Source organism: Symphalangus syndactylus, chromosome 9 (assembly GCF_028878055.3).
Source record: "Symphalangus syndactylus isolate Jambi chromosome 9, NHGRI_mSymSyn1-v2.1_pri, whole genome shotgun sequence".
Lineage (NCBI taxonomy): Eukaryota > Metazoa > Chordata > Mammalia > Primates > Hylobatidae > Symphalangus > Symphalangus syndactylus.
In genome coordinates, this window is record NC_072431.2 from 133,178,386 (window position 1) to 133,205,355 (window position 26,970).

The 26,970-nt window shown below is 44.9% G+C and overlaps 1 protein-coding gene across 2 annotated transcripts in view; it reads left to right on the forward strand.

Annotated features, from left to right (window-relative positions):
• The window catches only part of GLDC (glycine decarboxylase), a 112,310-nt gene that overhangs the window by 78,022 nt on the left and 7,318 nt on the right, over nucleotides 1–26,970 (forward strand). Inside the window, exons 16-23 of one of the 2 annotated variants that reach the window (XM_063609191.1) lie at nucleotides 736–811; nucleotides 7,503–7,628; nucleotides 9,877–10,026; nucleotides 11,649–11,761; nucleotides 12,933–13,074; nucleotides 15,524–15,635; nucleotides 25,118–25,210; nucleotides 26,626–26,721. In XM_063609191.1, coding sequence (XP_063465261.1) covers nucleotides 736–811; nucleotides 7,503–7,628; nucleotides 9,877–10,026; nucleotides 11,649–11,761; nucleotides 12,933–13,074; nucleotides 15,524–15,635; nucleotides 25,118–25,210; nucleotides 26,626–26,721 — 908 coding nt within the window. The remainder of the gene's footprint in view (nucleotides 1–735; nucleotides 812–7,502; nucleotides 7,629–9,876; nucleotides 10,027–11,648; nucleotides 11,762–12,932; nucleotides 13,075–15,523; nucleotides 15,636–25,117; nucleotides 25,211–26,625; nucleotides 26,722–26,970) is intronic. The other variant, XM_055294285.2, reaches the window with a different exon arrangement.

Consider the following 26,970-nt stretch of genomic DNA (forward strand, 5'->3'; position numbering starts at 1 on the left):
GCCTCACAGACTCAAGTGATCCTTCCATGTCAGCCTCCCCAGTAGCTGGTACTACAGATGCATGCTATCGCACCAGGCTAATTTTTTGTACTTTTAGTGGAGATACTGTTCTACCATGTTGCCCAGGCTGGTCTTGAACTCCTGAGCTCAAATAATCTGCCCACATCAGCCTCCCAAAGTGCTAGGATTATAGGCATGAGCCACTGCACCCGGCCTGTAGTTATATTTTTAAAAACAATACTTATCTTTGAAGGCTGCATATTGACATTTGAACTGATGATAGGATGTTTGAAGTTTGCTTCAAAATATATAGTTCAGCATGAAAGTGGTTAGTGAGGAATATAATTGGAAACAAGACTGACTGTAAACCAAATTGTTACAGCTGGCTGACACATACATGGTGGTTCCTTTTGTTCTTCACTGTATTTTGGTATAGTTTTGAAATTTTTCATAATAACAAAAGGCTATTTTCAATGCATGGTCCTGAGCAAGGGTATGAAAAGCTCCATCTTTGGGTAGGAGTGGTTGAGCTGTAGTGCAGCTGTTGCTTTGATTGTTTTGATTGTTCAAGACCTTTTGACTCTGGCAGAGCTCCTTGATGAGCTTCTCGCAGTGTCTGGACAATGACCATATGTCACGTGCTGGTGAACCCCTGGCCAGGGCCCAATAAATATTGAATGAGTTAATGACAGCCAGAAGACCTAACCGTGATGCTTTTCTTCTTGTCTTTGCAAGCGGAGCCCAGGGAGAATATGCTGGACTGGCCACTATCCGAGCCTACTTAAACCAGAAAGGAGAGGGGCACAGAACGGTGAGTATGGCAGGAGGTGGTGCCTGCTCACCATGGGGCACAGAGGTCCTGGCTCTCAGGGTCCCTTCTGTGGGACATTCCCTTCAAGCCTTCTTGGAAGCAGATGAGGGAACATATAGTCAAGAAACAAATTTCTGTGAACTAGCCATTATGATCCTTGCTTCCAAGACATCCCACTTGACCATTTTGAGGAAAAACATTCAGAGATAAAAGACTTTTGCTCAAACCCGGAATGCAAACGTCAGCTAGTTGGCTGTGGAACTGCTCTCTAGGGAGCAGAGGGAGGAAGAGGGCAGGAATGTTGCCATTGCAAGCATCCTCTCCTTGGCTCAGCCCCGGCCCTGGGCCTGGATGAAGGGCAGAGACCATGCTTTAATTCTTCAGTAACCCCTTTTGTGCTGAAGCCCAGTTCTGGTCATGTGTATGCTCAAAAAATATTTGTTGAATAAATAAATTCTCCATTAGATGATTCTCAACTTCAAGTACCAAAAAAGGCGTAAAGCAGAGTTCACGGGCCTGCTTCATTGTTTGCTTTGGATATGAGAACCTGGTCTCCAGGATCCCAACCGCCTCTTGGGGACCACTGTGGGGACCAGCAGGTACTAATGGACACCACTCGCCCCTCCAGGGGCAGTGCCTGTAGCAGTGACCTTGAAACTCAGGCCTCAGCTTGTGCCAGAGGAGGCCTGTGTTCCTGGTTCCTTCATTTTGATGGCCAGTGCTATGCTAGAGTTTGTACTGAGCTGTGGAGTGGAAGTCCTTAATAGGAGCATCCCCTAGGAGCTGAGAGCAGGGCAAAGGCATCTGCTGATACCAGAGAGTTGCAGACAAAGGGTGTAGGGTGGTGCTCGCTGGCTAAGTAAGTAGGGTGGAGTGGTAGTGGCCCGATCTTAGTCCATTTCTGGTTTTATTACCACTGGAAGGTTACTTATGGCTAGTTGCCTGGAATTTGCAATAAAGAATGCTGAAAGTGTTTCACTTCCCTTTCCTAACGGGAAAAGAAGGAACATTTTTTTCCCTCCTTCCCTTGTGTAGGTCATCTGATTCCACAGGTGTGTCTTTCCAGGCTTTCATCTTGGTTGGGGAATAGAATTTTTTAAATTTTTTTAATTTTTTTTTTTTGAGATGGAGTCTTGCCCTGTCCCCCAGGCTGGAGTGTAATGGCCCAATCTCGGTTCACTGCAACCTCTGCCTCCCGGGTTCAAGTGAATTCTCGTGCCTCAGCCTCCTGAGTAGCTGGGATTACAGGCATGCACCACCACGCCAGGCTAATTTTTGTATTTTTAGTAGAAACAGAGTTTCACCATGTTGATCAGGCTAGTCTCGAACTCCTGACTTCAGGTGATCCACCCTCGTTGACCTCTTAAAGTGCTGGGATTATAGACGTGAGCCACTGCGCCCGGCCCTATTTTTTTTTTTTTTTTTTTCCTCTTCATAGCTCACTGCAGCCTTGAATTCCTGGGCTCAAGGAAGCCTCCCAAGGTGCTAGGGAGACCAGGATTACAGGCACGACCCTCTGCACCTGGCCCTGGAATTCTTGTCTAAAGATCTTTGAAAAACAGGCCATTTGTGAATTGAATAAATGATTAAACCCTGGTCAAGGACTGCTTGCCAGTCCAGAAAGAAGTGAAGTGGTCAATCAGACAGACAGAGACCCTGAAATTCCTCCACAGTTTGTTCATTTGTGGTTCTGAATTCTCACCTTTCTAAAGAATGATTAGTTTAGAACTATAATTGCTCTTGGGATCTGAGAGTCTCGGCACTTTCACAGAATCAGAAAGGAAACTTTGCAGCTCCAGGTGTCCAGCCAGGAAAACAATGCCAGATTCTCTCCTGTCTGTTTTTCCCTCTCGGCTTCCATGTTCTGGGGTCGTCTCTGGAGTTCCTCTTCGTTAGTGTCTTTCACCACGAGGTGCCCAGGAGCCTGGTGATGCTGGAAAGGGGCAGCCTGTCTTGTGTAACATCTCCACCCCACTCCTCCACTGCTTAGCAGAGAGGCCGCAGAAAGCAGTGTTTGGAGAAGGCAGGTGACTAGCTAATGGCAAAGGGCCAGCTAAAATCCAGATTCTTTCCACGCAGTGATGCTTCCCACCCCTCGCCATTTCCCAAATTCCCCAATCTGACACCAGGAAGTAGCTGTGAATGTCCAGGAGCTGGGGACCAAACTGGAAAGGCCAAGGAGAAAGAATGAGAGGCCTTTGGGTTTGGCCTGGGCGGGGTTCTTCCGTGACTCGTGGATTTTTTCTGGTTCCTGTTCCCTCTCTTTGTGTTTTCCTGTCCTCCTTCCCTTCTCCACCCACTGTGTGTGATGTTTCTCTTGGCCCCATTGCCCATCCTGCCATCACCGAAGTGTCATGAGAGGCCATTTCGTTCTGCAGGAGGGAGAGGGGCTGGATGCTGCGCTTCAGGGACAGGGGGAAACGGAGAGGCAGGGAAGCCCTCCAGCCACTGAGCTGGTAGAAATACAAAGCTCATAAGCCTGGAAATGTTGGCATCCTTCTGGATCAGAAATTTTAATTCGCTCGGGCATGGTGGCTCATGCCTGTAATTCCAGCACATTGTGGGAGGCTGAGGCAGGCAGATCACCTAAGGTCAGGAGTTCAAGACCAGCCTGGCCAACATAGCAGAACACTGTCTCTACTAAAAACACAAAAATTAGCCAGGCATGGTGGTGCATGCCTGTAATCCCAGCTACTGAGGAGGCTGAGGCAGGAGAATCACTTGAATCCAGGAGGCAGAGGTTGCAGTGAGCTGAGATCACACCACTGCACTCCAACCTGGGCAACAGAGCGAGACTCCCTCTCAAAAAAATTTTTTTTTTTTAATTAAAGCCAACTTTCTTAGAGAAGAAAATGATTTAGTATTCACTAATCAGGGAAGATTTTTTCACATCACTGATGTCTGAGGCAGCTGCTCCCACACAATAGATTCTAATGGAATCCAGCAAAATATATCCTTCTTTTTTGAAAGGGAGTGTGGGGAAGTCATGTGCAGGGAGTGTGGGGAAGTCATGTGCTACAGAAGTGCCTGGGCTCCTGATGGGCCTTTTCTTTCAAGCTGCTTTTTGAAGTTATTTTCACATTTTCTCTTAGGTTAAATTTCAGAGGTTCCTAAAATGGAATGCCTAACTTCCTGATTTATGAGTTTACCTTGGGAGAATATAAATTTATTTAACAAACACTTATATGGCAATTACCATGTACCAGGCTTGGCCTTTAACACTTTATAATTAATATTTCAATTTGTTAGTCAAATCCTGATGTATTCAGCAGACCTCCAGATCTTACAAAAAAATAAAAACTCTAAAGAAAAACAATTAAGTTTGCTGTACAGAGTCTGAGTTTCCTATACAAAGGGAAAACATTGATCAAAGGAAACAAATTATGTGTATATGTAAATCAACAAAGAAAGCTCAAAACCTGTATGGGAATATTTTTTTTTTCCCAACTGCCTGAGACAAAGTAGTGGCCTTTGATCGTTAGATTTTACCAGTGGTAAGACATCAGTTTCCCTTGCACAGGAGATCTCCTTAACCCTTCACTCATTCAACAAGTCTAAGGATGACCTTATGCCTATTCTATGCCACGCAGCACCCTGGGGAGTTTAGAAAACATAGCACCTCCCTAAATGGGCATCAATGCACCAAAAGCTGGATTTGCTTTGGATAAACCAAAACTTCAAATCTGGGTCCTGTTACTTCCACATCCCTCACAACAATACAATTTTTTTTTTTCCCCAAGAGAGAGTCTCGCTCTGTCACCCAGGCTGGAGGGCAGTGGCATGATCTTGGCTTATGGCAACCTCCGCCTCCCGGGTTCAAGTGATTCTCATGCCTCAGCCTCCCAAGTAGCTGGGACTATAGGCGTGCACCACCATGCCTGGCTATTTTTTGTATTTTTGGTAGAGACAGGGTTTCACCATGTTGGCCAGGCTGGTCTTGAGCTCCTGGCCTCAAGTGAGCCGCCTGCCTCAGCCTCCCAAAGTGCTGGGATTACAGGCGTGAGCCACCTCGCCCAGCCAACACTACAATTTTAAACTGAGGAAAAACTTAACATTATAAAGAATAATTAAAGTCCTCTAAATCCTCATAGAAAACCAGAAATGTCTGACAGCAACGTATAAATGAGTCCTTGACAAAGCCACTGTGACTTCTCTTTCCATCGCTCCTTGTACCAGGATGTGTATTAGTTTCCTGTGGCTGCTATGATAAATTGCTACATGCTTAGTGGCTTAAAACAACACACATTAATTTTCTTATAGTTGCAGAGGCCAGGTATCAGAAATTGGTTTCACTGGGCTAAAGTCAAAGTGTCGAGAGAGCTGATTCCTTCTGGGGGAGACAGGGGAGAATCTCTTTCCTTGCCTTTCCTGGCATCTGCAGGCCTCCTGCATTCCTTGGCTCGAGCGTCCTGCTTCAGTCAGCACATCTCCTGCTCCCTCTGTGGTCACATCTCCCTCTGCTTCCCTCTGATGAGGACGATTAAGAATATATTTAGGGCCCAGGCCAAAATCCAGAATAATTTTTCCGTCTCAAGATCTTTCTTTACCTTAATCCCATCTGCAAGTCCCTCTTACCATATAAGGAAACACCCCCAGGTTCCGAGGATTAGGACAGGGATGTCTTTGGGAGCCCGTCATTCAGTGTGCCACAGGGTGGTTGATGTTTTTACATGTTTGTGTTTCAACAGAACTCACCTGATACGAATTCTTCATTTTGGCTTTCTATGAATATTTTATATTTATTTTTAATATTCCGCTTTCTCCTTCTTATCAATATTCTGCCCTGAAGGGATCCTTCCATCCAACAATCTTTTTGTAGACTAACAATACCTGTGAGAGAGGACAGTGCCTCCAGCTTGGGTCCTGAGAAATTAAAGAAAAAAATTAACTACAAAAGGGAAGCATTCAAACAAGAAAACGGATTTGAGGACAACGTGACATAACCAGTATGAGACCAACAGCTGTTCTAAAGGGGCACAAACCTTCTGACAGTAGAAGAGTGCAAAGTAGTCCATGTTTGCCTTTGGCTAATGTTTTCTTTTTGTACACGTGTATTTTTCTTAAGTAGACTCTTTTGCTGTTTTTGAGGAAAGAGCTGTAAGCTAAGATTTAACTTCATAGCCTATTTTCAATAATGCCCGTCCATTTCTCTGTGGGATACAATATAGGAGGATGATTTTCAGGGTAATCATGGCTTCTCTTTGATGCTTTTTGTTGGGGAAAACCTTGTGACTTACTTTCCCACTGGGACACATCATCAGTTCTACAAGAGCCTGTGTCCACATGGTTGTTTGGAGGAAATGAAGGATGATTTGAGTCTGAGAATTCTAGCATTGCACCTACTGTCCAGCTTCCAACAAAATTCAGTGCAGCTGTAAGCTCTAACTTAGGCTCAGCTCTTGAGGCACTTTCCCTTGATTTCCTTAACCTGAAGCTACATCCCCTTCTCCATGTTTCTGCTGCATCTCTGGACACTAGACGGTCATTCACAGGCCACCATTGTTAGTGAGTGTGTTGTGTGAACCCAGGGTGGGGGATGATCATTGTTATTTTTACCTGTTTTTTTTTTTTTGAGACGGAGTCTTGCTCTGTTGCCCAGGCTGGAGTGCAATGGCGTGATCTTGGCTCGCTGCAACCTCCACCTCCCGGATTCAAGCGATTCTTCTGTCTCAGCCTCCTGAGTAGCTGGGACTACAGGCATGCATCACCACGTCTGGCTAATTTTTGTATTTTTAATAGAGACAGCGTTTCGCCATCTTGGCCAAGCTGGTCTTGAACTCCTGACTTCAGTCTCTCGAAGTGTTGGGATTGCATGTGTGAGCTACCATGCCCGGCCAGGTTGATTTTTTTTTTTTTTTTTTTAAATATGGAGTTTCACTCTTGTCGCCCAGGCTGGAGTGCAATGGCGCAATCTCGGCTCACTGCAACCTACACCTCCTGGTTTCAACCAATTCTCCTGCCTCAGCCTCTCGAGTAACTGGGATTACAGATGCCTACCACCACACCCAGCTATTTTTTGTATTTTTACTAGAGATGGGGTTTCACCATGTTGGCCAGGCTGGTCTCGAACTCCTGACCTCAGGTGATCCACCCGCCTCGGCCTCTCAAAGTGCTGGGATTACATGCGCGAGCCACTGCACCTAGGCGGGTTGATCATTTTTAATGCTTAATTTATGGTTCTTATAGAATCTAATAATTTATTACAGAGTAAACATCCAATAAATATTGATATAATTGGTGCATTGGTACTGGGAAGCCTTGGAATTACGTCTGACATTATCATCTGTCCTGGATAAGCCAAGCAGAGCACTGAAGCTGTGATGTGGTCCCTGAGTCCTTGAGTTTAACTTCCAGTCTCATGTTCTTTTAAGGTGCTTTCTGTGTATCCTGAGACAAGGTTAGAATAGGCCCAGGCCTATTTTTAGTGTACTGGGATAAGGGAAGATTGTGTTGATTTCCTGAGCATCTTTAGGGAACAATATTTAGGGATTCATATGGAAACTCTTTTTTTGGACATTGTTTTGCAATGACAAATAATTAAATTGTAGCAGATTTTAAAGCACTAGTGTTCAGCTTAAATAAAAACAGGTGGTGTCTAATTTGTGGTACAAGCATGTTGTAGTACTTTTCTCTCATTATTCATAGTCTGATGATGATTTTTCTCTTTCTTTGCTTCCTTTCTATTCCGCAGGTTTGCCTCATTCCGAAATCAGCACATGGGACCAACCCAGCAAGTGCCCACATGGCAGGCATGAAGATACAGCCTGTGGAGGTGGATAAATATGGGAATATCGATGCAGTTCACCTCAAGGCCATGGTACTTGTCTTCTCTTTAGCAGATGGGAGAGGCCGGGGTGGGGAGCGGTGGTGGGGATCAGGGACTTGATGGATTATGTAAATGTCTTATCCTGCATTCTACTGAAAAGTCTGCAGTTCTTCCTTTGACCGGAGTCTACTCTACCCCTCCCATCACCAACAAGGAGAAATCCCTGTTCTCTAATTCCAGCTTGTGTAAAAAACTGAGTGAATTATTCATGGTGGTAGTAAGAGTACTCCTTGCAGGACCTACCTGCCTCTTTCTGCCCAGTCTTCCCTCTCCTTCTCCCCTTCCCCACTTAATAATCAAAATGACAGTCACACTTACACTTAATCTTTGTGTCAGGAATTGTAACACAAATGTCAGCTTTGCAAATATCCATGACTGTGCCAGCCCCATCGTGCTGAATTCCTGGCATCATGCAGCTTGGTTTCCACCAACCCCCACTCTCAACCTCCCAACCTCCAGGAAGAAGTTGCTTAGCAACCGTATCTGCTTCCCACCAGCGGACTGGCGGCTGCATCTTAAGCGGGAAGGAAATCATTGGAATAGCAATGTGATTTTGATGGTGGTGTTATGAGGCATGGAGACTGGGAACTCTGTGTAGTTGCCTTCTAAAGGAAGCTGAAAATCCACAATGCTGCACCTCTCTTCAATCCACCCCTACCCTTCCATTGCTCCACAAAGCTTTTTTCCAACAAGTGTTCCAGGCCAGTAGTTGAAATTATTAAGTCCCTCCGTTATAGTAATATAGGACGTGACTTACCTGGCCACCCCCATGTTTTCAAACATACCTGCTCTGATATGCTGGCCAGGAAAACAAACAGGGACATGACTTTTATATATGCTTGCCTTCTGTAAAAGGAAAGAATGAAGAAGACTTTTATTTACAGAAACACTCCTTGTGGGAATTCTTTTTTTTTTTTTTTCAATTCCTGTTCTTTATCTTTTTGTTTGTTTGTTTTGAGATGGAGTCTCACCCTGTCGCCCAGGCTGGAGTGCAGTGGCGCGATCTCGGCTCACTGCAACCTCCGCCTCCCGGGTTCAAGCAATTCTCCTGCCTCAGCCTCCTGATTAGCTGGGACTACAGGCATGTGCCACCATGCCCAGCTAATTTTTTGTATTTTTAGTAGAGACAGGGTTTCACCATGTTGGCCAGGATAGTCTCAATCTCCTGACCTAGTGATCTGCCCCCCTCAGCCTCCCAAAGTGCTGAGATTACAGGCGTGAGCTACCACACCTGGCCTCTGTTCTTTAGCTTTTAAAATGACAATAGTTGTACATAGTCATGGGGTACATAGTGATGTTTCTATACATAAAATGTATAGAGATCAGATCAGGGTAATCAGCATATCCATCATCTCAAGCATGTATCATTTCTTTGTGTTGAGGGAATGTTCAGTATCCATTTCTAACTATTTGAAATTATATATTGTTAAAGATAGTCATCCTGCAGTGGTATAGAACTCTACAACTTACTCCTATCTAGCTGTAATTTGGGAATTTTAACTTCAACAGAAGGCAAGGGAAAGGAACGGATATGAGAAGATGAGCAGAGAGATTAACTATGAGAATGGACACACCTAGAACCACAAACATCTGAAATCATTATTGAGATGGCTTGAACCAAGGGAAAACCACCTTAGAGAGTTGGGCCCAAAATATCCAAAAATCTTGTGAATAGTCCTTTTGGTCTGGACCATAGAGACCTAGCCTGAAAGGATCTTATTATTTCTTTTTTCTTTTTTCTTTTTTTTTTGACCTGGAGTCTCGCTCTGTTGTCCAAGCTGGAGTGCAGTGGTATGATCTTGGCTCACTACAACCTCCACCTCACCGGTTGAAGCAATTGTCCCTGCCTCAGCCTCCTAAGTAGCTGGGATTATAGGTACCCACCACCATGCCCGGCTAATTTTTGTATTTTTAGTGGCGACGGGGTTTCACCATGTTGGCCAGGCTGGTCTCGAACTCGTGACCTCAGGTGATCTGCCCGCCTCGGCCTCCCAGAGTGCTGGGATTATGGGCGTGAGCCGCCACACCCAGCCAGGGTCTTATTATTTCTTTGGAATGATTTGTGAAGAGAGTAATGGCTGTGGTTTTTTTATTGCTGTCATTGTACTTTGAGACAGTTCCAGGAAAGTAAAGACCGAGACTTCATCTTTCTTCATCCTTTAAAATAAAAGGTAAGGATTTGGCCAAGGAAGAAACATATCCTCCCTCAATGTCCTTCTCTACCCCTTTTCTTTCACAGGTGGATAAGCACAAGGAGAACCTAGCAGCCATCATGATTACATACCCATCCACCAATGGGGTGTTTGAAGAGAACATCAGTGACGTGTGTGACCTCATCCATCAGCATGGAGGACAGGTCTACCTAGATGGGGCGAATATGAACGCTCAGGTGGGAACTGGAGAGGCCCACCCTTAGTTCCCACTGAGAAAATGGATATGTGAAAAAAAAAAAAAATTCTGACTTCTTGAGAGGCTTCCTGCCTGAGGGAACTCAGACCCACGACCTGACCACTAGTGGTTGTTGATCTCTTTTGGCCTTGGAAAGCCACTTATCCTGGCATCAGCTTTATCAGCTGTGAAATGGCTCAAAGGGCCCAATCCTGATTACTTGGGGGACAGAGGATCTATGTAATGTGAACCTCTGAAGAAATGCTGTTGGGAGCCCCTGCAGGAGAGGAGTCACACAATCTTTTTGAGACTCTTATTGGTGTTTGCTTTTTTCCTTCCTTTCTTTCTGTCTTTCTTTCTTTCTTTCTGTCTTTCTTTCTTTCTTTCTTTCTTTCTTTCTTTCTTTCTTTCTTTCTTTCTCTTTCTTTCTTTCTTTCTTTCTTTCTTTCTTTCTTTCTTTCTTTCTTTCTTTCTCTCTCTCTCTCTCTCCCTCTCTCTCTCTCTCTCTCTCCCTTCCTTCCTTCCTTCCTTCCTTCCTCCCTTCCTCCCTCCCTCCCTCCCTCCCTCCCTCCCTCCCTCTCTCTCTCTTTCTTTCTTCCTTTCATTCTTTCTTTCTTTCTTGTCGGAGTCTCACTCTGTCGCCAAGGCTGGAGTGCAGTGGTGCGATCTCTGCTCTCACTGCAACCTCCACCTCCTGGGTTCAAGCAATTCTCCTGCCTCAGCCTCTCAAGTAGCTGGGACTACAGGTGCATGCCGCCACACCCAGCTAATTTTTTTTTTTTTTTTTTGTATTTTAGTAGAGACGGGATTTCACTGTGTTGCCCAGGCTGGTCTTGAACTCCTGAGCTCAGGCAATCCACCTGCCTCGGCTTCCCAAAGTGCTAGGATTACAGGCGGCGTGATCTACCACGCCCGGCCTGTTTTTTTTTTTCCTTACCATTTTAGACTCTTTCTTTGGTTCTGATTCATTTCACAAGTGTAATCCAGAGACTATCTATTGGTTCCGTAGCATAAATGAATTCTATATCTTTGGTCACCATCAAAATTAGTCCTAACACCCAAGTGGTGGGACGGCTAGTGGGATATCATGCCTGGTATCTGGATCATCTCAGGAAAACTGCCAGCCTTGCTTTCCCTCTCTCAGTTCACCCTCCTCCCTGGTGCCCCTGCAGCCTCTGCCATCATTGTGCCCAATGGGGCCATTCGGTAACGTGCATCATACTAAAGCCGACCACGCAGGGGAAGGTAGCACTGCTCAGGGAAGAGTTGCCTATTTCAACAACGTGGAGGTTCTACCCTTTCTTGTGTTAGAGATGCTTCTCTTCCATTGTGGTGTGGATAATTAGGAAGAGATTGTGTATTCGAATCCATATTTTTAAATCTAAATTGGGCTAAATGGTCAGTTGCTATTTCCTTAGCAACCACAAGCACTCTGCCTATAGGATGCCAGGTTGTGACTACGGAACTGGGCCAGTGTAGAGGACATTTCTGTGAACACCATGGATGTGGCTCTACCTGCTTTTCCCCTGAGGGGAGAAGGCAGCACCAGCCAGCCATGGCCTTCACACTGGAGGGTGTTTCCAAGCTCTTGACTTTTGCTTTTGGCCCTTGCCTTTGTGATAGGTGGGAATCTGTCGCCCTGGAGACTTTGGGTCTGATGTCTCGCACCTAAATCTTCACAAGACCTTCTGCATTCCCCATGGAGGAGGTGGTCCTGGCATGGGGCCCATCGGAGTGTGAGTTCTGGGCTGCTGGTTTGAGGATGGCTTTGGAGACAGAATGAAGGAGTGGCCCTAAATAGACTACTCATCCCATCAAAGTCTTCATGTGTTGAGGATACCCTCATTGGTGTAGTGCACTTGTAGGGGCTGGGGGAGGAGCAGCAAAATGGGTGCTTTTAGGGGATTTCCAAAGAAAAGCGTAATTAGATTTTATTAACCATAACATCTGGCCTCACTGAGCTTCCAGTTGCACATAGACAGCAGGTTTATTAACAGAATACTGAATAGGGAACTTTACCTGAGCATATTATTGTAACTGGAATATCGGCACTAGAAAGTGCCTTTTGGACTTTCGGATTTCCAAGCATTTTTTTTTTTTTTTCTTTTTTAAAATCAGCTAATGGTTCCATTGAAAGTGAATTAGATATAAGGTGTTGAGATAAGTAACACATAAGTAAGGAAGAAACAAACCTGGTTACTAGAAATAATTGGAGGAAGCCAGAGTAGGACTGAAGGAATGTTTCTTAGCTATGGATAACTTTTTACACTGAAATCAAATCATCTTGGGAAAATGATGATGAGAGCAGCTGTTTTCCTGAGCTGCTTCAGTCTCCCAAAAATATGCTAAAGAAGCCAGTTTTCAGAGTTGCTGGAAGCTTGGCCTTCTTACTTGTTTCTTCTTTCTTGTTTTTTGTTTTTTTTTTTTGGCTACTGTTAAAGTGAAATTCATTTTGATGATGATTATTTCTAGTAAATGTGTGAGCTCCAGTGCTTCAGCTGTCAGGGAGGTGGGGAGAATGATGTTCATGTCAGCCCATGGGGCATCTTCTCATTAGCCCTTCCTATGTCCATCTTGGGAAAGTGTATAGGGGTGAGGGAATGGGGCTGGGAAGGGGAGGGAGGGACATGGAACTGCACTGTTTCATGGCTGCCTGCCCTCTATCAAGTCCTCCACCACAGTTCTTGGGTGAGCCCTGGGACACTGATGGCTGGTGGACCTCCACCAGAGGAGGAAGGAAGGAAGGATCGCTTCCTGAACATCTGCCTCCCAGCAGGTGGAGAGTCCCTTCCACTGTCAGAGCTCCTCTGCTAAGAACAAGGCTTTCTGGGAGGGCAGAGAACCTTCCCATTAGATTAAACTGAATTGTTTACATTTTCTGAATTTGCACTTAAAAAAAAAATACAGGAAGAAACATCTTGCCCCGTTTTTGCCCAATCATCCCATCATTTCACTAAAGCGGAATGAGGATGCCTGTCCTGTGGGAACCGTCAGTGCGGCCCCATGGGGCTCCAGTTCCATCTTGCCCATTTCCTGGGCTTATATCAAGGTGAGGCCTGGGAGTATGTGCAGGTGGGTGGGGGCGTCAGGTATGGGTGGGGACCGGATTCTGCAGAATTCTTTCTTGGCTTAAAAAGAAATAAATTCATGATCTGAGATGTGGTTCAAAGAATATTGCTGATGACCTGGGTGGAAGAAACCTTCCTAAAGAGATGAGCTAAAAATCATTTCATCTCTCCTTCATTACACTACTTCTTTTGGGTTCTCAGAGTGGGTTTAACATCAGAGAAACTGAAGCACCAGATATATTTTTCCAGACACAGCTAAGTTCCATGAGTCATATGGATGTTCTGGCCGCGTCCTTTGGTTTCCTGCAGGATTTATATAGCCCCTTCCGAGTGAAAAGCAGTACATGTACTAATTATTCCACTTTGCTGAGATCCTGCTATATATCTCACTTTGCTATATATTTCTTGGGTGGGGGCCAGAGGAGAAGATGAAAAGTAGCGGAAATTTGCTTCTCTGGTGGTTTCCCAGAGCTCTTTGGCCTTTAGGGCTTGTGGCGCTGTGCTCTCTGCGTAATTAGTCAGAGTACAGGCTTCCTTCCTTTGTCTTATTCCAAATAACACCAGGGCCAGAGTTGATTTTCTACAGTTCTTGTTCACACTGCCCTGCTCACCTCCTGGACTGACAAGACTGTGAATAGGGACACTTGTTTGGCTGCTAATTAGAGCAGTCTCCCCAAAGCAGTGCCCCTCTTTAAAGGAAGGGGGGCTCCCACTGAAACAAAACCCCCAAAATGCAGCTATGCCAATCATTCCAGAGGACATTGTGGAGCTGGCTGTTTATTTCTGGAACAGCATGGCATTTATGATTCTTCACGAAAAGTTTCTTAGAAGCCAGAACAATTCTGTACCTCAGAGACTAACACTTGCTTTTTAAAATGATACTCAAGTTGTTTTGCAAACAACACAAGCAATCAGAATAAAGGTCTGCTTCTCTGTAAGCAAAATCAAATTCCCACTTCCCTTTTGATTTCTGGGTTCTGTAAATCTGGGTTATTTGTATGAACATATTTGGGTTGGAGATGACTTCCCACATATAGGAAATAAATGCCCCAAGGTTGGTTTGGCTACATGCCTGGAACACCAGCTGGTGCCTCAGTTTAAAAACTAAATAAATAAAGTAGGGTTTAAGCTGCCCCCTCTGGCCTTGGGCCTTCTCTCATTTCAGGCTGTTGTTACTTATCCCCTGGACTGTAGCTTTAGCTGCTTCTCTCCCTGCTGCAATTCCACAGGCGCACCTACAGGACTGCTAGACTCACCCTAGGCACCCACATATCTCTCCTGGCTTCCTGTTGCTTTACCTGGTTCTCACTAGCCTGCACAAAATCCTTAGGGGATTCTTTCAGAATGCACATGCCTAGGCCCCATTCCAGGGAGAACCAAATTGAGCATATGTAGGGTTGGACTTAAGCCATCTGCGTTTTAAAAAAATCCCCCCATGAGACATAGGTTGAGAGCCAGTGGTTGGCTGGACAAAGTCGAAGTCCTTCCTAGAGAAGGTTCGGGCTTAAAAATGGAGTCACAATTCACCTTGCCCTACATCCACTCCCAGATGACAGTCATGTGCCCTCCCCTTCCACGCCTTCATTTCTGCCATTCTTCTCACCTGGTATACCTTCCCCTTTCTCTTTCCCTATCCAAATTCTGCTTATTTCTAAGTTTCTAGCCAAGTTCTGGCTTTATTCTAGGAACCCTTCTTTGACCAGCCTGGAGCAATGTGGCCCCTTTTTACTTTGGACCCCCTTAATGATACCAAAGTACTACTGTTGTCTTATTTGGTGCTCTCTCATTCTCTTTACATTAGTTATGTATTTAGTATATATGCCAACTCCATCACATGTGAGGTACTCTGGGAAGAAAGTAGGCCATCAGAATTGGTGCAGTCTTGATTTGAAGTTCTTTGCAGTGATGACGTGTATCTCTTATGATCACAGGGACTCTTAACTACCAGGACAAGATTGAGCAGTTTTTATACATAAGCAGCCTCTACTAGGGACAGTGGGAAAATAAACCATACAAAACTGCTTCCGTGGAGATGTTGGCCCAGATCCCATCGGATTCCTGGCAATTATCAAGACCTCTCAAATTCATAGCAAACAAACAAAAAATCCCCAAACACATGTAATTTAAGAACAATTCTTTTCTCTCTTTAAATAACACAGTAGTCAGTAGTCAACTTGCCCTGTTGTAGGCTTTGCTACTACAATAAAGAACGTAAAACTACTATTAAAAGAAGAAAATGAAAATGTATTACAGGCTTAGAGGGATCTGACAGATGTCCTTGTTGGAATTTTCCACTCATCTCTACTCCAGAATCATGGTGGGCTGCCCTCCTTTGTGGGTGGAATTTATCTGGGAGTGTCTTTTGGTTGGTGTCTTGACATTTGTGTTTGCCTGTTCAATGGCTAATGGCTCTTTTTCCCTCTGTTGCAGATGATGGGAGGCAAGGGCCTTAAACAAGCCACGGAAACTGCGATATTAAATGCCAACTACATGGCCAAGCGATTAGAAAAACACTACAGAATTCTTTTCAGGGGTGCAAGAGGCAAGTATCAACTTTAATCTATCATTACTTTGGTTTTTTTCTTGGCCAAACTAAATTTGACCTAGATGTGCTTTTCTGACATGGGCAAGAGACTTCTGTTTCTTAGCATATAGGAGAAAATAGTGTAGAGTTCTTGGAAATAACTCTGGTTTATTTTATTTTATTTTGTTTTATTTTATTTTGTTATTTTTGAGATAAGAGTCTTGCTCTGTCACCCAGGCTGGAGTCCAGTGGCAGGATCTTGGCTCACTGCAACTTCTGCCTCCCGGGTTCCAGTGATTCTTCTGCCTCAGCCTCCCAAGTAGCTGGGACTACACATGTGCACCATCATGCCCGGCTAATTTTTATATTTTTAGTAGAGACGGGGTTTCACCATATTGGCCAGGCTGGTCTCGAACTCCTGACCTCAGGTGATCCACCTGTCTCAGCCTCCCAAAGTGCTGGGATTACAGGTGTGAGCCACCACGCCCAACCATAACTCCACTTTAGTTAACTGTTTAGGGGCATTACTATATGCAGGTTTCTCCTAGGCTCCTAGTCTACACAGCAGCCCAGGTCAATAAAGATTCCACTACACTGAAATGTGTACATAAATACCATGAGCTAATTATTTACGAAGTGCTATGATATGCCTTGAAAGAGTAGAGTAACTCAGACTGGGTAGAGGCAGGATGGAATGGTTGAGAGCGCCTTCTCGCTGGAGCCATTTGAGATGGGTCTGGAAGCCAGCATAGCTGATGAGAGCCTGAGTAAGCAGAGACACAGGAGCAAACCAGAGAAAAGAAAGCTGTCTGGTCTGGAGTGAAGGATGGGATAGGGGAGAGGGAGCAAATGACACTGAGCCTGGAAAGGTAGCGTGGGGCCTTGAAGGTCTGGGAAGGTCTTGTCACCCTTGAGCTGGACAATAGCCATTAAAGGTTTTTGAGCAGGGGAGGGTAGGGATTCATGAAGAGACTGTTAACACTGTTAAGACAGCGGCAAGGGGGAAACATGCCTTAGAGGTAGCAAGGGGCTGGGGTGGTGGCTCACCCCTGCAATCCTGTAATCACACCTGTGATTGAAGTTTAGCTAGCCTCTAGGGCTTACAATAGAGGGAATAATAGGCAGGGGAACAAAGTCACCCTGGAAGTGATGGGAGGGAACTAAAAACCAGGTATCCTTTTACACATTGGGCTGTGGGCTCAGGACCTAATAGCTGAGTCTTGGAAGTGGTGAGGCCCCAGGAAAGAGTATTGAAGGTGAGAAGCCAGAACAAAACGTCTCAAGTAGATGGCTACATTAAGAGGGAGGCAGAAGTCGGGTGCCTGGTGAGGGGCATTCCACACTTGAGGCAGCTTTAGAACCCTGGCAGCGCTTGGCACAGTGCCTCTCCCTCAACACCTCTGCCTGGCCCTCCTGCTGCCGTGTGGCTCCACCTCCTCCCTGCAGCCTCCACTCCCTCCTCTTGCCCACCCCTGACCCCACCCCGGAGCAGCTGTTCTCCCACTTGGTATTGTCTGGCTCTGTCCCTCTGACTCCAGGGTCCAGGAGAGGGTGGAGGCTGCGCCTGCTTTGTTTCTCTGGCAGTCAACAGACAAATGCACGTGATGATGCATAATAAGGAGAGACACTGTAAAGAGCGGGTGGCTGATTTAATCTTACTTAAGTTTATTTCGATTTTTTCTACTTTTACTGAGGTATGATTGACATCTGATTTTAAATTATGAGTCTTAAAAGGAACCTTCGTCTGTAACAATTAGCAAGCCTTTGGTAGCCTTTGAAAGTAGTTTGGGCACAATGGTGAGGCAGACGCTGGATGAGGCAGATGCTGGAAATGGGCTGAGATGTGGGTGGAGGTCGGGAGGGAGAGGGGAGAAGGATTCCATGTTTGCAGGTAGTGAAGGAGGAGGGGGCTGCTTCAGTAGGATGTAGTTATATTTTCTTTTTAACTATGAAAACAACATCATTTTAAGCTGTGAGAAGGGAGAGTGAAGATACCTTTGAGAGAAAAACAGATGGGGGAACAGTCACCCTGGAAGGGAAAGGCTGGAACTGAGAACCAGGTACAAGTCCTTGCTGTGGGCCCAGAGTGAGAGCAGGACAGACTGGGACCTGGAGCTTGGATCAGAGAGACAGACGTCAGGAACCAGCCCACCCGCCTGCACCTGGGCAACAGTAACAAAGCGCTTATGGGACCTTGGTTTCTCTGGTCCAGGTGGAATGTACCTCTATAGCTGTGATCTTCAATTTAACGGCTGGTCTTACCTTATAAATCAGTATCCAAAGGGGTGGTTCCACAGTTTCAAAAAGAATAGGACCACATAACCAGAAGTGCTGGTTAAAATGCTCCCCAGAGAGCAGAAAACATGGTTGTGGGCAACATGTCTCTAAGCAACACAATAAAATGCTTCTGTGAAGTGGGTACTAAAGAAGCGACAAGAGCTACTAATTAATTCAAATCTAGCTTAGCTCCTGCTCTGTGAAATGTATCCTGCTTGTGTATTGGCTTTAAGGAATAGCTTCAATATTTATTTTGTCAGATTACATAAATAATGTATATATGCTCAGCATGGACATTTTGGAAAATAATAAAGCATGACAAAGAAAATGTAAATGGTCCATGGTTTCATCAATCAGTTATAGCCATTACTAATATTTTCTGTATTTCTTCTCCTCTTTGTTTGTACAATTGATCATACTACAGATAGTTTTATTAGTTTGCTGTCCAGGCTGAAGTGCAGTGGTGCCATGGCAGCTCATTGCAATCTCCAGCTCCTGGGCTGAAGTAATCCTCCTAACTCATCCTCCCAAGTAGCTGAGACCACAGGCACACACCCCCCACACCTGGCTAATTTATATATATATATATATATATATATATATTTTTGTAGAGACGGGTCTTGCTCTGTTGCCCAGGTTGGTCTTGAACTCCTCTGCTCTAGTGATCCTCCCACCTCGGCCTCCCAAAGTGCTGGGGTTATGGGTGTGAGCCACTGCACCCGGCCTACAAATACAGTTTTTAGCCTGTTTTTAAACTGTATATTATGAGCATTTTCCCCTGTCACTAAATATTCTTTGAAAGTGGTGCTGTCAATTCCATTATATAGATGTGCCATGATTTAACCAACTGTATAGTTTTTCTTCCCTTTGTTTGCATTTATTACAATGTGGCAATGAGTATCCTTTGCTTGAAATTTTAAAGAATTTTGCCTGATAATTTCCTTAGGAGAGAGTCATAGAAAAAAATTATTATCTCAGAGGATATAAATGCACTGAAGCTTTTGACACGTATAGCTTCAATTTTTTTCCCAGAGACTTTGTGCCAATTTATCTCACAGTGATAACATATGAGAGTGGCCATCACACGGGGGCCTAGTGAGGACTGAGAACTACACAGAGAACAAGAAAACAATATATCATTGCCAATTTGATAGGTGAAAATGACCTTATTGTTTTAGTATATGTAGCCAGTGCGCTCAATGTTTCCCTAGTTCTTAGTGCCAGCCTTGTCCATCCAGGGTAACTGTGTTCCCCCATCTGTTCTGTCTACTTCACTCTCCTTCACAGCCAACTCTCTGATTTCACAGCTTAAAATCATGTTGTTTCCATATTTTAAAAAGATATATAACTGCATCCTATTGGTTTTTTCCCTAATTGATTATTTGTTCGTATTTTAAACTTCCTCACGTTTAATTTTATTTAGTAGCAGCCAGGTGCATTGGTTCACGCCTGTAATCCAAGCACTTTGGAAGGCTGAGGCGGGTTGTCTAAAAGTATGACACTTACATTTATATATAGTACCTAATACTTAATAGTGATAAAGAGTATGCTGCTGACTTATGTATTTACTACATAATGCTTTTTATCATTATTATTATTATTATTGTTATTTTTGAGACAGAGTCTTGCTTGGTCACCCAGGTGGGAGTGCAGTGGTGTGATCTTGGCTCACTGCAACCTCCGCCTCCCAGGTTCAAGCGATTCTCCTGCCTCAGCTTCCCCAGTAGCTGGGACTACAGGGGTTCATCACCACGCTCGGCTGATTTTTGTATTTTTGGTAGAGACAGGGTTTCACCATGTTGCCCGGGCTGGTCTCAAACTCCTGACCTCAGGTGATCCTCCCACCTTGGCCTCCCAAAATGCGGGGATTACAAGTGTGAGCCACTGCGTCTGGCTCCCATCATTATTTTAGAGTGTATTTCTTCTACTCTAAAAAAAAAATGTTAACTGTAAAACAGCTTCAGGGCGGTCCTTCAGGAGGTATTCCAGAAGAAGGCATTGTCATCACAGGAGATAGCAGCTCCGTGTGTGTTACTGTCCCTGAACACCTTCCAGAGGACAGGATATCGGAGGTGGGGCTGGGTGCTGTGGCTCATGCCTGCAGTTCGAGCCATTTGGGAGGCCAAGGCGGGAGGGTTGCTTGAGCCCAGGAGTCTGAGACCAGCCCGGGAAATATCATGAGACCTGTCTCTTCCAAAAAAAAAAAAAAATTAACCACCATGGTGGTGCACACCTGTAGTCCCAGCTACTTGGAAGGTTGAGGCAGGAGGATTGCTTGAGCCTGGGAAGTTGAGGCTGCAGTGAGCTGTAATGGTGCCACTGCACTCCAGCCTAGGTGACAGATTGAGACCGTGTCTCAAAAAAAAAAAAAGATGTGGAGGTGGAAGACAGTGATATTGAGCATCCTGAATCTGTAGGCCTAGACAAAGGTGTGTGTTTGTGTCTTAGTTTTTAACAAAAAAGTTTAAAAAGTAAAAAGAAAATATAGAAGAAAGCATATAGAATAAGGATATCAAGAAAGAAAATATTTTTGTACAGCTGTACAATGTATTTGTGTTTAAAGTGTTATTACAAAAGAGTCAGAAAGTTTTAAAAAATTTAGTTTATAAAGTAAAAAGTTGGGCCGGGCACGGTGGCTCAAGCCTGTAATCCCAGCACTTTGGGAGGCCGAGGCGGGTGGATCACGAGGTCAGGAGATCGAGACCATCCTGGCTAACACAGTGAAACCCCGTCTCTACTAAAAAATACAAAAAATTAGCCAGGTGTGTTGGCGGGCGCCTGTGGTCCCAGCTACTCGGGAGGCTGAGGCAGGAGAATGGCGTGAACCCAGGAGGTGGAGGTTGTGGTGAGCCGAGATCGCGCCACTGCACTCCAGCCTGGGGGACAGAGAAAGACTCCGTCTCAAAAAAAAAAAAATAGGCCAGGCGCGGTGGCTCACGCCTATAATCCCAGCACTTTGGGAGGCCAAGGCGGGCAGATCACTTGAGCTCGGGAGTTCGAGACCAGCCGGGCCAACATGGTGAAACCCCGTCTCTACTAGAAATACAAAAATTAGCCAGGCATGGTGGCAGGCACCTGTAATCCCAGCTACTCGGGAGGCTGAGGCATGATAATCACTTGAACCCAGGAATTGGAGGCTGCAGTGAGCCGAGATTGTGCCACTGCACTCCAGCCTGGGCAACAGATTGAGACTCTGTCTCAAAAAAAAAACAAAAAAACAGTTACAGTAAGCTAAGGTTAATTTATTTTTGAAGAAAAAAGTTTTTTTAAATAAATTAATATAGCCTAAGTGTACAGTGTTCACAAAGTCTATGGCAGTATACAGGGATGTCCTAGACCTTCCCGTTCACTCACCACTCACTCACTGACTCATCCAGAGCAACTTCCAGTCCTGCAAGCTCCATTCATGGTAAGTGCCCTACACAGATGTACCATTTTTTATGTTTTATGTCGTATTTTTGCTCTGTCTTTTCTATGTTGAGATATGTTCAGATACACAGATTCAGACCATTGTGTTACAATTGCCTACGGTATTCAGTACAGTAGGAGCAAGAGGCTGTACCATGTAGCCTAGGTGTATATATAGTAGACTTTACCAACTACTTTATGTAAGTACACCATGCTGTTTCCACAATGACAAAGTCATCTCACAATGCACTTCTCAGGACGTATTCCCTTCGTTAAGTAACGCGTGACTATATTCTGCTAGAATGAGGAAAGAAAGGAATTACCTCAGGTAAGATGATACTTTTTTTTTTTTCTTTTTTTTGAGATAGAGTTTTGCTCTTGTTGCCCAGACTGGATTGCAATGGCGCAATCTCAGCTCACCTCAACCTCTGCCTCTCGGGTTCAAGCAATTCTCCCACCTCAGCCTCCTGAGTAGCTGGGATTATAGGCATGCACCACCATGCCTGGCTAACTTTGTATTTTTAGTAGAGACAGTGTTTCTCCTTGTTGGTCAGGCTGGTCTCAAACTACCGACCTCAGGTGGCCCGCCCACCTTGGCCTCCCAAAGTGCTGGGATTACAGGCATGGGCCACTGCCCCAGCAAGATGATAACATTTTAAAGGAAGAATTGCAAAAATCCACAGCTGTCTACTTTTGTGAGAGGCAAAGGTTTGATCTGAATGGAGTCCCCATTAGTAGGAGGAGATGACTTTGTTAGTATCCCAATGTTTTCTTTATGTTTTAATTTCTTATATGCCTATCCTTTTTTTTTTTTTTTTTTTTTTTGAGACACAGTCTTGCTCTGTCACCCAGGCTAGAGTCCAGTGGTGCAATCTCGGCTCACTGCAACCCCCGCCTCCCGGGCTCAAGCAATTCTGTCTCAGCCTCCCACTGTGATTACAGTGCCCACCATCGCACCTGGCTAATTTTTGTATTTTCAGTAGAGATGAGGTTTCGCCATGTTGGCCAGGTTTATCTCGAACTCTTGACCTCAGGTCATCTGCCTTTTTTTTTTTTTTTTCCATCAGACAAACACCAACTTTGCCTGCAAATACCTGTCCTTGCGGAGGTTTCTAGGTGGCCCTTGCTGTATGGGTGGGCAGGGGCCTCAGGGGCTGGGCCCTCATGTCCTTGGCTCACGAGTGACCCTGCTCAGTCCCACTTACCTGACCTCACATTCTCAGGAAAACCGCATTCTAGCTTGAACTACAGGGAAACAGCCAGGAGGTTTGATTCTGTTAGTCATGTTCTGTGAATTTCAGCTAAAAGGCTCGACCAAGCATTGATTGCCCAGCAGAGCTTTCCAGAGTAGTTACCTAGTGAGTTCCTTTATTCCTTGGCAGCCACCTTGAGGATGGGGGATAAGTAAGGTCTGGTCCTTTCTCTCAAGGAGGGTTTTGAGAAGCCCTATTTTTCCACAGCACACTCCCATATTGTTCTTACCCTCAGAAGACAATCAACATATGGGGGTGGTGGTTCCCACTTAGCCACTCAACGTTTACCTCGCTTTTCCTTCATCCCACCCCCTCCTGTCCTCCTTGCCCCTTTCACATGGTACCTTCTCAGCTATAATCACTGTTAGATCCAGCAGAAACACCTACTCTGTGAACACTAAAACTTGGTGCTGAGTGGTTTATTCAGTTTCCACTTGATATCGCCCTAACATTGCCCTATAGCAGGTTTGTGTGTCCTAAAAGCTGCAAAGAACATCTTAGGATCTGGTTTGTGACAGCCACCAAGTTGAAATTTCATCCCTTTCAGGGCTCACATTGAGATGGAGAGAGATGCTGGAATTCCACAGCAGTTTCTATTTGAACGCAATAGAGTATGCATTTAGAAAAAAACATCTGAACCTCATTTAGAAAATGGAGCTCTTCCTAAACCTCTTGGCTATGGTGGGGGCCTCTTCAGATGGCACTGTGGTATTAGCAGTGCTGTGTTGGGCTTGGCTTGATGGTGCCTTTCAGCTATTACTGAACCTCTGCTTGGAAGACTCTCCTCCTGTCCTGCCAGCAAGAGTGCCTCCTCCCCCACTGTGTCCCTCCCCTCCTCCCCCCCCTGCTGTCTGGTGTCATTCTGAGCAGCGAGCTTCCATTAGCCTTCGTCCTCCAATCATTGGCACAATCAGGGCATTTTGTTTTGTTTAAGAGACGGTCTTGCTCTATTACCCAGGCTGGAGTACAGTCACATTATCATAGCTCACTGCAGCCTCAATCTCCTGGGATCAAGCGATTCTCCCACCTCAGCCTCCCAAGTCGCTGGAACTACAGATGTCTGCCACACACCTGGCTAATTTTTAAATATTTTGTAGGATAGGGTCTTGCTTTGTTGCCCAGGCTGGTCTCCAACTCCCAAGCTCAAGCAATCCTCAGCTGAGCATTTAAGAGTCCTGGTATTAATAGTTGATAAAAACTTAGTCTAATGATTTTCCCCTTGAACATTCCACTTACTGTTTCAGCATTTTTTTTCCTATGTTTACCTACCCATGAATAGGATTGTCTACTTTTTTTTGTTTGTTTGTTTGTTTGTTTTTTGAGAAAAGGTCTCACTCCATCACCCAGGCTGGAATGCAGTGATGTGAACTCGGCTCACTGCAGCCTTGACCTCCTGGGCTCAAATGATTCTCCCACCTCAGCCTTACACATAGCTGATACTACAGGCAAGCACAACTGCACCTAGCTAATTTTTTGTGTTTTTTTTGTAGAAACAAGCTCTCACTATGCTGCCCAGGCTGGTCTCAAACTCCTGAGCTCAAGCGATCTTCCTACCTCGGTTTCCTGAAATGCTAGGATTACAAGTGTGAGCTACCGTGCCTGGCTGAATTTTCTGCTTTTGAATCACACTCCTTACAATTTATTCTCCATTGTTAGAAAGCATGTTTTGGCTGGGCGCAGTAGCTCACGGCCTGTAATCCCAGCACTTTGGGAGGCTGAGGTGGGGGGATCACTTGAGCCCAGGAGTTTGAGACCAGCCTAGCTATAGTGAGACTCCATCTCTACAAAAAATATAAAAATTAGCTGGGCATGTGGTGCACACCTGTAGTCCCAGCTACTCTCAGGAGGCTGAACTGGGAGGATTGCTTGGGCCCAGGAGTTCAAGGCTGCAGTGAGCTGTGATGGCGATACTGCACTCCAGCCTGAGTGACAGAGCGCTCAACCGTGTCTCAATTTCTTTTTTCCTTGAGACAGAGTCTCGCCCTGTCACCAGGCTGGAGTGCAGTGGCATGATCTTGGCCCACTGCAACCTCCGACTCCTGCGTTCAAGCAATTCTCCTGTCTAAGCCTCCCAAGTAGCTGGGACTACAGGCATGTGCCACCATGCCCAGCTAATTTTTATATTTTTAGTAGAGATGGGGTTTCACCACGTTGGCCAGGATGGTCTTGATTTCTTGACCTCATGATCTGCCCGCCTCGGCCTCACAAAGTGCTGGGATTACAGGCTTGAGCCACCGTGCCTGGCCCCTATCTCAATGTTTTTAAAGTTTTTTTACTTTTTTCTTCAAGCGTGGTTTAAAAATATGCAGTTTCAGTATATTCAGAGTCTTATGCTCTTTATAGTTGTATTTTCAAACAAAACCACATCTTTTTTTTTTTTTTTTTTTTTTGAGATGAAGTCTCACTTTGTCTCCCAGGCTGGAGTGCAGTGGTGTCATCTCGGCTCACTGCAACCACCACCTCCCAGGTTCAAGCGATTCTCTCACTCAGTCTCCTGAGTAGCTGGAACTACAGGCACCCGCCCCTACACCTGGCTAATTTTTGTAATTTTTTTTTTCGTAGAGATAGGGTTTCACCATGTCGGCCCGGCTGGTTTTGAACTCCTGACCTCAAGTGATTTGCCTGCCTCAGCTTCCCAAAGTGCTGGGATTACAGGTGTGAGCCAATGAGCCCAGCCCCACCTCTTTGATATTTATTCATTCTATAAGAAGCAGAGCATTTCGTAGACTGTCTTCAGGGGCTATTAATTACTGGAGCTATTCTTCACAGGCTTGAGAAGTTATGCTTGCTCTGAGTCTCTGTGAGTGGATTCATTTTTGCTGAGAGTGAGGAAAGTGGGTTAAGAAGAAAGAGTACATCATTATCTCATGAGTAGATACTTTCCTGGAAGGAAATTCATCAGTTGGTGGACTGTGGAATTTGCGAAGCCCCGGAGGAATATTGGTCTATTTATTAGAACGCTGACTTAATGGTTTATTCCTGATGATGGTTGTGTGGTCAGTAGCTCATTCTGGGGAGCTACTGGCAGCCTGGACCTAGAGAAGAGGCCTGTTTATGAACTACAGGTCGAATATCCCTAATCTGAAAATCTACAATTTTTTCTAAAAATTTGTATTTATTTTTTTGAGACAGGGTCTTGCTCCTATTACCCAGGCTGGAGTGCAGTCGTGTGATCGTGGCTCACTGCAGCCGCGACTTCCCAGGCTCAGGTGATTCTATTTTTAGTAGGGATAGGGTTTTGCCATGTTGCCCTGGCTGGTCTGGAACTCCTGATCTAAAACGATCTGCCCACCTCAGCCTCCCAAAGTGCTGGGACTACCAGCATGAGTCACTGTGCCTGGCCTGAAAATCCAGAACTTTTGGATGCCAACATGAGGCTCAAATAAAGATCTGTAATTTCAAATAAGGGATGTGTCATTGGTAGAACAAAGTGAACTGGGTCACACAGACTTTGGCCTCATTAACTCCTTGTTACTTATGGTACATTGTTTGATGTCCCGTATTTCTAATTCTTTGTTTGCAGCCTGAAACCAAAACATCAAAAGGTCCTTCAAAGAAACATAAAATTCTATATGTGTCTTATGGATATGTTTAATATATCCATATCTATATATACGCAAAAGTAATTATTTGATGTTGAGGGTAAAGTTGCTGAAAAGTGTCAATGGCTCTAGAAATATTTTGTATAAAAGGATCAGGACTATACGATGCGTTTAACTGTTGCAAGTAGATTTTATGTCCGCAGGATAGAAATAATCTCATCCCCAGACACCTCTGGTCATATGTTCCAGTAATGCCTCCCACCTGCCATTAGCCATAATCAGCTTCACAGGTGTGTAGTGAGCTGAAGATAAGACACATTGGCCCAGTGTGCTAAACATTTTTATTTGTAGTAAGACTAAATGAAACCTTTATTGCCAATAATAAACTTACCCAGTGCCCATGGTTTATTGGTCCTCACTGATACACATAAAAAGCTGATGCACTTATTCATTAAATTACTTATTCATTTGTTTGGGTAGAACAATAAGCTGATGCTAATCATGGGCTGAAACAACTTTCCTGAACAGGTTATGTGGGTCATGAATTTATTTTGGACACGAGACCCTTCAAAAAGTCTGCAAATATTGAGGCTGTGGACGTGGCCAAGAGACTCCAGGATTATGGTAAGTGGCTTTTGACATTCATGCCACCGCCCATGCTGGCTGTGGACCACTACTTCCTAAAGCACAAATGGAAAGTGCAGGCACCACAGTAAACTGATCTGGGGGATAAATGGGGAGCTCAGGGTTCTTGGCAACCTCCAAAATAATAGAGAAAAAAGTTTCCTTATGACTGCACTGGTCCTGCCCTTCAGAAGATATTAAAATATGCATCTTGAATCCATTAACAGCCAAGAAAAGTGTTTATAATTA